The following is a 12,277-nucleotide window of genomic DNA, read 5'->3' on the forward strand; positions in this document are numbered from 1 at the left end:
AATATCGCCCCATAACATGCCTACCAACAATATACAAAATATTAACTTCAGTCATTACACAGAAATTATTGACACATACAACACAGAACAAAATTATAAATGAAGAACAAAAAGTCTGTTGCAAAGGAGCACGAGGATGTAAAGAGCAACTGATAATAGATGCAGAAGTGACATATCAAGCTAAAACTAAACAATGGTCGCTACACTACGCATACATTGATTACCAAAAAGCTTTTGATAGTGTACCCCACTCATGGTTACTACAAATACTGGAATTATACAAAGTAGATCCTAAATTGATACAGTTCCTTAACATAGTAATGAAAAATTGGAAAACCACACTTAATATCCAAATAAATTCAAATATCATCACATCACAGCCAATACAGATTAAGCGTGGAATATACCAAGGAGACTCATTAAGTCCTTTCTGGTTCTGCCTTGCTCTGAACCCACTATCCAACATGCTAAATAATACAAATTATGGATACAATATTACTGGAACATACCCACACAAAATCACACATTTGCTATACATGGATGATCTAAAACTACTGGCAGCAACAAATCAACAACTCAACCAATTACTAAAGATAACAGAAGTATTCAGCAATGATATAAATATGGCTTTTGGAACAGACAAATGTAAGAAAAATAGCATAGTCAAGGGAAAACACACTAAACAAGAAGATTACATAATGGATAACCACAGCGACTGCATAGAAGCGATGGAAAAAACAGATGCCTATAAATATCTAGGATACAGGCAAAAAATAGGAATAGATAATACAAATATTAAAGAAGAACTGAAAGAAAAATATAGACAAAGACTAACAAAAATACTGAAAACAGAACTGACAGCAAGAAACAAGACAAAAGCTATAAATACTTATGCTATACTAATATTGACCTACTCATTTGGAGTAGTGAAATGGAGTAACACAGATCTAGAAGCACTCAATACACCTACACGATCACAATGCCACAAATATAGAATACATCACATACATTCAGCAACAAAAAGATTGACATTAAGCAGAAAGGAAGGAGGAAGGGGATTTATCGACATAAAAAACCTACATTATGGACAGGTAGACAATTTAAGAAAATTCTTTCTAGAACGCGCAGAAACTAGCAAAATACACAAAGCAATCACTCATATAAATACATCGGCTACACCACTGCAATTTCATAACCACTTCTACAACCCTTTAGATCACATAACATCAACAGATACGAAGAAAGTAAATTGGAAAAAGAAAACACTACATGGCAAGCACCCGTATCATCTAACACAGCCACACATCGATCAAGACGCATCCAACACATGGCTAAGAAAATGCAATATATACAGTGAGACAGAAGGATTCATGATTTCAATACAAGATCAAACAATAAACACCAGATATTACAGCAAGCATATTATTAAAGATCCCAATACCACAACAGATAAATGCAGACTTTGCAAACAACAAATAGAAACAGTAGATCACATAACAAGCGGATGTACAATACTAGCAAATACAGAATACCCCAGAAGACATGACAATGTAGCAAAAATAATACATCAACAGCTTGCCTTACAACATAAACTTATAAAACAACACGTTCCCACATATAAGTATGCACCACAAAATGTACTGGAGAATGATGAATACAAATTATACTGGAACAGAACCATTATAACAGATAAAACAACACCACATAACAAACCTGACATCATACTCACCAATAAAAAGAAGAAATTAACACAACTAATCGAAATATCCATACCCAATACAACAAATATACAAAAGAAAACAGGAGAAAAAATTGAAAAATACATCCAACTGGCTGAGGAAGTCGAGGACATGTGGCATCAGGATAAAGTTGACATTATACCAATTATACTATCAACTACAGGAGCCATACCACACAATATCCACCAGAACATCAATGCAATACAGCTACATCCAAATTTATGTATACAACTACAGAAATCTGTAATTATTGATACATGTTCAATTACCCGAAAGTTCCTAAATGCAATATAACACATACCGTACAGTTAAAAGGAAGTGACGCCTGATCAAGGTCCGCGTCACTTTCCATTTTTAACCAGACTTAACGTCTGAGAAAGTAAAGAAAAAAATAATAATAATAATTGTTCTACGAGCGACTGGGCCGTATTGGATTATGCAAAGCTATTATGTTTCAATCTTTGGAGTTTCCAAGCAGCCCTCATTTTACCTCTGTGGATTCTTTTTCTTTCTTCTGCCAGTTTGCCCCTGACCCAATGGTACCTTCTTTTACTGGCAGTACGTACCATTTGTTAAGTCTTTGTCTCTATAAATTTCTGTTGGGAATGTCTGGTGGACTTATATGAGCCTTTTTCTAAATTATTTTTGACCTGTTGGACCCAGATTACAGTTTAAAGTCGTTCTTGAACGTCGCGATTTTGTGCGTGAACCTTGTTGTTAGGAGTTTGTGGATATCCCCATAAAATTTCAATCTTCTTTTTCTGGTGTTTACCGTGAGATTAGATAGTTTTTAATTTTTATCATTATTACTATTACAAAGAAAACTGAGTACATGGCGGAGAGTGATGGCGAACCGTATAATTTAAATGCTTGGAATTTAGTTATTTAACGTTGTTGTTCTTTTAACATCTAGTTGTAACGATATTTGCGAATGGACAGGACGTACACGATATTAAAAAGAAGATTGGGCAAAATAAACGTGTCATTTGACAAACTCAATCCTCTGGACTAATAAGACCACAAATAAAATGAAAAACATTATACACAAAATAATAGGAGAAAACATATGTATATATTGATCAATAATGTAGAAAATAAGCTAGAGAGAAAAAGATCCACTGTTATTCAGGGAAATGAATTACTGAAGACCAAGTGCTAGAATCTCAAGTTTAGACTCCCATCAGAAAGAAAGAAAGAAACAAACAAACAAACAAACAGAAAAATTATGGAAATGAATGGGGACGTAATGGAAGACAATAGATAGCCAAAGAAGATAGAAAAAGGAAACGAGGCCGTCCATCTAACGCATGTGTGACAGATGTCAAGAAAGCTATGGAACGCCACGAATCTCCAAGGGGAGGAGGGGGGGGGGGCGAGATTGGGAAGACTGTTCACTAAGGAGGTTGACTGGGGAAAAACTTCATTTGCCGTTTGAATGTCAAGCCTCTAAATCAGAAACATACAGCAGTTGAAACTTCCTGGCAGATTAAAACTGTGTGCCCGACCGAGACTCGAACTCGGGACCTTTGCCTTTCGCGGCAAGTGCTCTACCAACTGAGCTACCGAAGCACGACTCACGCCCGGTACTCACAGCTTTACTTCTGCCAGTATCTCGTCTCCTACCTTCCAAACTTTACAGAAGCTCTCCTGCGAAACTTGCAGAACTAGCACTCCTGAAAGAAAGGATGTTGCGGAGACATGGCTTAGCCACATCCTGGGGGATGTTTCCAGAATGAGATTTTCACTCCGCTGCAGGGTGAAAATCTCATTCTGGATACAGCAGTTGTCTGCAAGATGAGGAAAAAATGTAGCCAAACCTTTCTTGGCGCTGTCTCCGCATCTTCTGCGGTTGGCCATCCTCCAGTCGACCAGAACGACAGTACGGTGCCGCTGCTTCCGATGACGGTTCGGCACATGATGCCTCCTCTGCTATAACGACGCCCTTCCTTTCCTCCTCCTCCTCTGTAGCTCTTCGGCCGCCTCTGGCCACCTTCTTACGGAAAGCCTCGATGTTCCGTCTTCCTGCACTACAGCTGGGATTCTCAAGGGACACTTTGCGAATCTCGTTCTTTGATGTTTCTCCAGTGTTTGACTCGTGCTCCTGGTTCACCTCGATGTCCTCTTGGGCACTGTTATTCCTATTTTCTCCCTCCTCCTGGTCTTTTCTTTCCGTCTTCTTCGCACTCCCACTTCCTACGGCGCTGGCGACCTCTTGCGTCTTCTGATGGTGCCGCTCCACTTGGTGGTGATCCCGTACGAGCTTTAGTGACTCTGTGCGCTCTCTTCGGCTCTCCCGGAAGGACCTCCTCTCTAGACTCTTGCTGTTCTCAAACTCCGGAACCCCGAGAACCGACTCGCTCACCCTTCTGGCGCGATCCGCGTCTCTCCCGTAGATTACTACGAACCTCCAGTCTGTGCACAGCACGTGCAGGAAACGCACCTCGGACAGCCGACAGTCTCCGCAACGTACCCACGTAATCATAATTGTCTCTCTGAGCAGACTGCCGAGCATCTGCATGAAACAACAACTGGAGTGTCTGACAGGTAGAAGATGGATTTGTATGAGCTCAACACACGGCCCTTTCTTATCTTTCCGATATCGCTCGAGTGCGGGGAGAAGATGGCCGGTTCCAGAGCCGCGCGCCGAGCAGGCGTGTTAGCGGGCTAGTTTCCAGAACAAAAACAAGATAACAGCTATCCGGAATACGCGCTGGCAGCAAAGCGACGACACGTCCCACAGCAACGTTGTGTCACACGGTAGGGACAGGACACAACACGTCTGTATTGTTAACGACAACTTAGAATCTCGGCGAAACGGAAAAAAATATGCAGGAGTTATCTAGAGCGTAAGTTTCCTATATCGAAGATAAAACATCACGCACTACGAAAGGTGTGTGTGTGTGTGTGTGTGTGTGTGTGTGTGTGTGTGTGTGTGTGTGTGTGTGTGTAATTCAGCGTCTGTTCTTCTGAGCTACACATCAAACACGATGTTGTATTGTAGGAGCAGACAATTTATAAAATAATAAATAAAAAAGATTGCTCAAATATTCAGGAAGAAGACAGCTGTGGATGACCGTTCCTTGTCAATGTCGACCTTTTGGATCAACAATGGAATATAGAAGCTCGTCTGCGAGTATGAGAGAGGACCTGATTGTGGCTATGAATATGAGGAGAACTATTACAACAGTTTTCGTTTTTTTTCCGCTAAATGTATTCAGAAAACACGATTTCTGTCTCTGTGAAACACTTTAACTATAAACTGTAAAACAGATGTTTCGGCCGTATTACAGCGGCCTTGCCCTGAGGAAGGCCATCGTAATACGGCCGAAACGTCGGTTTTATAGTTTATAATTAAAGTATTGTAAACAATGACGCGACACAACACGCAGAATGAATTTAATCATCATGACATCGGCCGCGGAAGTCTTTAGTTATGTCCTGACTTCTTTCAGTTAACTGTCGGAAGCCAACACTCTGAACTCCAATACTAAAATGAACCTATTAGGTTACGTGTCGTCAACTATCATACCAGACGCTAATTTATCGTCTAAGAAATAAAACACAAATCGCAAATACACACGGCTTACCTAAGAACAAAAGAAAAAATTAATGCTAAGCAAAAGCAAACCAGAATTCGGCAGTCTCAGAATCACGAATGACACTCCACGATAAACTTCCTGTGCTACACGAGGCCGTGCATAAGAGACAGTTTAAGAAGTTGAACAGGCCTCCTTAGTCCTAGATTCACTAAAGTCATACTCCGCACTGAAACCTAGTGTCGTTCCTTATAAAGCTGATCTGAATCCTATTGCTGAACATCATCGACGATCAGAGGTCATAAAGTGCTCTAGGACACACATGTGACCAGATATCTGTAAGTACTACGTCTGGTGAGATGACGACTAGGGAACAAATGATGCCGGCCGTTGTAGCCAAGCGGTTCTAGGCGCTTCAGTCCGGAACCGCGCAACCGCTACGGTCGCAGGTTCGAATCGTGCATCGGGCATGGATGTGCGTGATGTCCTTAGGTTAGTTGGGTTTAAGTAGTTCTAAAAATGGTTTATATAGCTATGAGCACTATGGGACTTAACTTCTGAAGATATCAGTCCCCTAGAACTTAGAACTACTTAAACCTAACTAACCTAAGGACATCACACACATCCATGCCCGAGGCAGGATTCGAACTTGCGACCGTAGCGGTCGCGCGGTTCCAGACTGTAGCGCCTAGAACCGCTCGGCCATCCCGGACGGCTAGAAAGTTCTCAGTCTAGGGGACTGATGGCCTCAGATGTTAAGTCCCATAGTGCTCAGAGCCATTCGAAACATTTTGAACAAATGATGACCACACGTCGAGAAACTTTGATCGGAAATGGGATTCAGCTCACCATTGATTTAAAACTGCTTGATGGACCAATATTAGAAACCACATCTTGCAGTACATGCTCTACGACTCGCGTACTCTACAGCCTCCATGGTTCACACGTAACTTTATCACACCATCCATTTTATCTCCTTTTGCCAGAGGGAATCGACTAAGTCATCACAAGCTGGAAGTTTTATCAGTAGTAAACTGGATGTGAAAGTCAGTTGTACTTGGATCTAAGAGCGTGGTTAATCGTTCTCCAGTAACATACTAAGGACGTGGCACATAATACTCTCAACCTCATACTTCTCCCAGAAGATACAGCTATCAATGGGGAAGTATTGCATTTCGTTGGGATATGGAATGCAACGAGCACGTAGGCACAGCTGTAAGTAAAACAGGTTGCAGACTTCGGTGCACTGGTAAAAGAAAATGCAATCATTCTTGAAAGGTGATTGCTCACATAACAGTCATGCAAGCCATCCTAGAATAGTGCTCAAGTGTATAGGAGCCATACTAAACAGGACTAATGGGGGATTTAGAACGCATACAGAGCAGGTCGCCACGAATTGACAAAGGTTTCTTTTACGCATGGGAAAGAGTCACGGAGGTGCTGAAAAACCTGAACTGACGAATGCTTGGAGATAGATGCCAACCATCACCGTGAAAGCGTAATCAAAAAGTGTCAAGACTGAGCAGTAAGAGAGGAAACTAGGTTTATACAACAGCCCCCTACCCATCGCTTCCGTAGGGGTCATGAAGACAATAATCGCCTAAGTACAAAGCGCACAGGAGCATTGAGGCAATCATCGTTTTCTCGCACATACTCTAACGGAACGGATAGGTGCGCTAATAACTGGTACAAAGGGTAATACGCCGTGCCGTACAGCTCACAGTGGTTTGCAGAGTATAGATGTAGATGTAACTACAGTGTGCTAAATAATGAAGCAAGGCCCACGCTGCTGTAGAAAACCCAGCTTCATGGAGCCTCGTGCGGAATACAATATCAATGATTAGGTCGAGCGGTAGATACTGTGTAAGCAGTTTTTAAAAATGCGTTGTTTTATCGCCATGTCGCATCTTGTTCACTTAAAACTCTTCAGCGATAGTGGCTCGATGTTTTAATTGAATAAGACGAAACGCTTGTCATGACGAAAAAAGCGCATTTCACCTATTGCATACACAATACCAACTTACTGAACTATTTACACAGCAGCCACTGACACCACGGCCATATAAATAGGGAATATGACCGTTTTTACTCGAGAAGTGTCAGCACGTTGAAAATATGTGATGATATAGTACATTTACGTTGCTCTTATATGAAAAGCCAGTCACTCAGCGTTGGTGCAATTGCAGTAACGATATTTTATTCTGCTGTAGATTGTCAGGACCTGCAGCCGCATTCCTGTCGCGCGCATTCTCCTCTGCTGTGGACAGTACGAGAGCTGAACTTGCAGCACCCGAGACAAACCTTGGCAAAGGCGTCCTTGGTGCCTCTCCAGGTGGACCTCCTCTTTAGCGTGGAGCCTGACGCCGCCTCGGCACCGTCGCCATCTTCCCGGGAGTGTCTGAGGTTGGTGACACGGAGGAGAGTGGCCGCTGCCGAAGTCTGCGGGTCACTGCCAGCTTTTTTCCGGCGCCGTGACGGGTAGGTCCGCAGGTGCGCGTCGACGTCGTCGGCGCCACCGCCGGCGCGGTCGCGGTCCTCCTTGAGCGTGCGGTCCCACCGCTCGGACGACATGCCTCGCACTGACTGGCTAAATGACTGCGCACGGCACACCTCGGCCCCCGGCACGGCGCACGGCGCTCTCCTGGCGACCCCCTTCAACTTACGGCGCACCAGCTCAGAGAGCTGAGCTGTATCTTATCTCGCCAGATAGTGTCCCAACACCAAGTCTGTTGCAGTCTTACTTCTTCACTTGTCAGTTCGGAGATGGCACTGATGAAGGCAGGACGTCGAGTTCGGATCAGCCATTGGTAACAGGTACATATTATTACGGTAAGTGAGAGAGAGAGAGAGAGAGAGAGAGAGAGAGAGAGAGAGATTGATTTGCGTGTGTATGACAAATCTCTCCCCTCGAACATTTCTTCCCTTCATACCACCACCTCTGTGTTACCACAGAAACCTGTCACTGGTCTTATTTGTACTCAAATTGCAGCACTTGCGAGGTGTCTAGTTGCTTCCACCGCCCTAAATGGAATGAGTAAGTTCTGAATAATCTTTACCAACCTGCGGTCTTCTATAATAGTTGTCCCGTGCGCAGAAAACAGAACGTAGGTAGTGAATCCATTATCTTGAGGCTGTAACAAACTCTTAGCGAGGAATAGATATTATCTCCAACTTTCGTAGTCCTGTCTTCCTCAGTTGCGTGTAATATTACGGTATGCTGATAATTTTTGCTTATGGACGGTCTGACAGCAACTGAATAAAACATAATTTTAGTGCATTTTAGTTGCATTGAAACAAGCATTCAGTTCATAGTGCTGTGGAATGTGGAAAAAAGCAAATTGGCATTCATAAGAAGAAGAACAACACCAAAAATGCAACAGGAGCGTAATATGTAAGAAATTGTCCATGCAACCTGCCACTGATGATGCCTTGCAGAAAATAAAGGCGAAACGCATATGGCACTAAAATTGTGTTTTATTCCGTTGCTGTCAGACGGTCCATAAGTAAAAATTATCAAGATATTATCTCAATAATTCATTTTTGAATTGTTCTGCTTAAACGCGATGCCACTGGCTTATTATTAGCAGAATACGAGAAACCGCACAGTTATTGTCCACTGTATTAATCACAGATAATTTCTATTCTTCACACTTCTACAGAGAATAAAGAAAATAATGAACCACGGTTTGCCCAAAACCAGAGATTGCTAATTAACTTCTTAACCAACTCCGACCGCGGCAGACTTGTCTGTCCTCCAAGATTGCCAACAGAGCTCTGATCTCACAGCCGAACCTCTTCGCCCGCCACCAAGTTTGGCGCTACCCGAAGATTTCCGAAGTGCTTCGCCTGCCTTCTCGTTTAGCAATTATTTATTATTCTGCTGGTAACTAACACTTTTGAAATAATGGAGTGACAGCTTGTTGTTGAAAGATGCTTCTATATGAAAGGCACGTAAATTCGCTGTTTAGTTTTTCTAATATTAATAACGGAAGTTTATAATTTTGGCGCGCTACATCCAGACACAACAGCCAATCGCGGAGGACGACCACAATTTAGGCCATCTTTCTCAAGACACCTGTACCGAATAAACCATCTGACATCTGTAGCTCACACCACATTACGTCATTTTCCCCACTGCTGCTTTGTCAACTGCTCTAAGAACTGCTTCTTGTAGCTGAATATGATGGCTGTAAATCCATAAATATTACAACATGTTTTATTTATTTATTCTGATCAGCTTAGGGCCTTTCTAAAACACGAGAACTCATCTCTTTCGCGGTAAACTAGATCTCTAGAGGCTGTGGTGACTGAATCGCAACATGACACGAGGTCTAGGTTAAGTTGGATTCCCACGGAAGCAATGAGTAGGAGGTTATACTATATCTCTAGATTCCTTACCATTCATTCATAGATTCGCCACTTTTTGTTATTATTGCATATTCGATGTCTTCGCCAATTAAGTTAACTTAATTGGTGAAGACGTAGAATATGCCCTCATAACAACAACTCATTGCTTCCGTGGGGATCGTGAAGAAAAGATTAATTACAGCACGCACAAAGGCGTTTATGCAGTTCATGGAACGGAAAGAAGCCCAAATACCTGGCACGATGGGAGATACCCTCTGCCAAGTACTTCACAGCAGTTTGCAGAGTATGGATGTAGTAAAATATATTCATTTGAGAATCTTAATTAAGTAACTTCGCCACGAAAGCAGTTGCTCACAAAACGCAAGACCGATTCTTGAGTTTTGCTTATCATTGTCGGACGGGATACCAGGGTGGATTAATATATGATATAGAGAACATACAGCAAAGACTGGCATGTTTTGTCATGGGATAGTTTAGTAACAACGAACAATGTTACGGAGATGCTCAACAAACTCCTTTGTCAGACGCTACAAGACGGACGTTGTACGTCACGGAGAGGTTTACTGTTGAAACTCTAAGAGTGTACTATCTGAGAAGAGTCTTGCAAAATATTAGATCCACTCATACATATCTCGCGACTGGATCACGACTTAAAAAAATCAGATACACTAGAGGTCAGGTGGAGGTTTATCCAATGTCGTACTTCTCACGCAACGTTCGCGGATGGGACTGGGAAGAGGGCCCGCCACCCACGACAAGGAGGCTTGTCGGGTATAATGACCAGATAGTACTCTGCCAGGCCGTTTTCTCAGTATGTATAGCCGTATGAATGTTTCTGTTTTAAGTCATCTCTGTTTCAGTATGGATATAAATCCGACGATCTTTGTATAATTTGTAATCAAATTAGTCAAAACTCTTGTTACCAAATGCAACGGCGGTGTTATTTTTCTTCCATTTTCTCTCAGTATCTCCTCTTATACTCCATTTTCTTTCAATTTTCATTTTCTTTTTCCCTTATATTACTTTATTCAACTCCCCAATTTCATCTTTTTCTTCTTTTTTTCTTCCTCGTCCTATTCCTCCACGTATTTCGCTCTTTGAATCAATAGCCGCCTCTCTAAACGTCTCGTGTTAAGCCTCATAAATTTCCAAAATTTTTTACCAGCCAACATAGCTGAGTGGATAGTATTAGACAATATTTACAAAGGCTTATGGTTCAGTCTCCGGGCCGGCCGGTGAGGCCGAGCGGTTCTAGGCGCTTCAGTCTGGAACCGCGCAACCACTACGATCGCAGGTTCGAATCCCGCCTCGGGCATGGATATGTATAATGTCCTTAGGTTAGTTAGGTTTAAGTAGTTCTAAGTTCAAGGGGACTGATGACCTCAGATATTAAGTCCCATAGTGCTCAGAGCCATTTGAACCATTTTTTTGAGCTCTCCTGACCGGCCCATTCTGCTATTACTGTTTCTTTACTGGCAACACACTACTCCCTGCCTCCTTTTATACTGGCGGGGACGCTTCTCATGACTTCTATTGGTCAATTCCGCTTCACATAGGGGTGACCGGATACTTTTGATAAGATGGTGTACATTTTATTGGTTCAAATGGCTCTGAGCACTATGGGACTCAACATCTTAGGTCATAAGTCCCCTAGAACTTAGAACTACTTAAACCTAACTAACCTAAGGACATCACACACACCCATGCCCGAGGCAGGATTCGAACCTGCGACCGTAGCAGTCCCGCGGTTCCGGACTGCAGCGCCAGAACCGCTAGACCACCGCGGCCGGCTGTACATTTTATTCTCTTGTATCTGATGACTAGAAGAACTAAAGGTATTCACTGTGACTCTGGTAGTTGGTGTACTTGGGACCAACTGGTTGCTGTGGTAACAACGAAAGAAACACCGATTAAAGCGGAGGAAGGGGTTGCACACCGCGTGGAGAAGACAGACTCTTGTATACTGTACGCGTTTCGCTCGCTCCTTAGCCTTGGACAGTGTTACGTCATCGCTTAGGTGGTTGCAAACGTATTTTTTTGCACCCGACTCTAGATAAATATTATATTTCTCTACGTTGGAAAAATGGATAAACTATTTTATATAAACTTTTCCATCTTGAAAAGGCGAAATAATAACGACTGTGGGAGCCTTAGTGTAAGTAGTGATAAACGGAACGTTCAGTCTCTGGCACTGTTAATTTATTCACGACGCTATTCCGTAGTTTCACCGTATCGCCGTCGCCGGTATGGAGTCACACGAGACACTGCATCAGGGCCCTCCTCGACACCAATTTCCATTTGGATAGGTCACCCTTTTCTACTGGTATTTAATCGCGTCACTATTTTGTAAGCTGTGTATCGAGAGGACATGGTTGTGATACTGTTTGCGCTGGCCACGTGCTGCCGCTTGTTGCAATACATACGACGTGAGAGCGACTGCTTTTCGCTAGGAATGGAAAGAATCAGTATCTCGTTTATGGTCTATGGATGATATGGATTGAAATGACCGCCCGCAGTCTCCAAGAAGAACTGTTTTTGGAAGAGTGCAAGAAAAGTTGAAACTTGCACATTCTAAAAATTGATGCTGGTGATATTCTCTATATGACCACGTGCAGACTTTTCTCATTGGTTGGA

The 12,277-nt window shown here is 42.6% G+C and overlaps 1 protein-coding gene across 2 annotated transcripts in view; it reads right to left on the bottom strand.

The window, feature by feature from the left end:
* Positions 1-12,277, bottom strand: part of LOC126202891 (protein diaphanous) — a 372,908-nt gene that overhangs the window by 275,333 nt on the left and 85,298 nt on the right. The window contains exon 1 of one of the 2 annotated variants that reach the window (XM_049936957.1): positions 3,557-3,670. The exons of the other annotated variant lie outside the window; for it this stretch is intronic. Within the exon in view, the coding sequence (XP_049792914.1) occupies positions 3,557-3,655 (99 nt within the window). The 5' untranslated portion in view covers positions 3,656-3,670. Of the gene's footprint in view, positions 1-3,556; positions 3,671-12,277 lie in introns of those variants that run through there. 2 annotated transcript variants of the gene reach the window in all.

The sequence above is a fragment of the Schistocerca nitens genome, chromosome 9 (genome assembly GCF_023898315.1).
Source record: "Schistocerca nitens isolate TAMUIC-IGC-003100 chromosome 9, iqSchNite1.1, whole genome shotgun sequence".
Taxonomy (NCBI): domain Eukaryota; kingdom Metazoa; phylum Arthropoda; class Insecta; order Orthoptera; family Acrididae; genus Schistocerca; species Schistocerca nitens.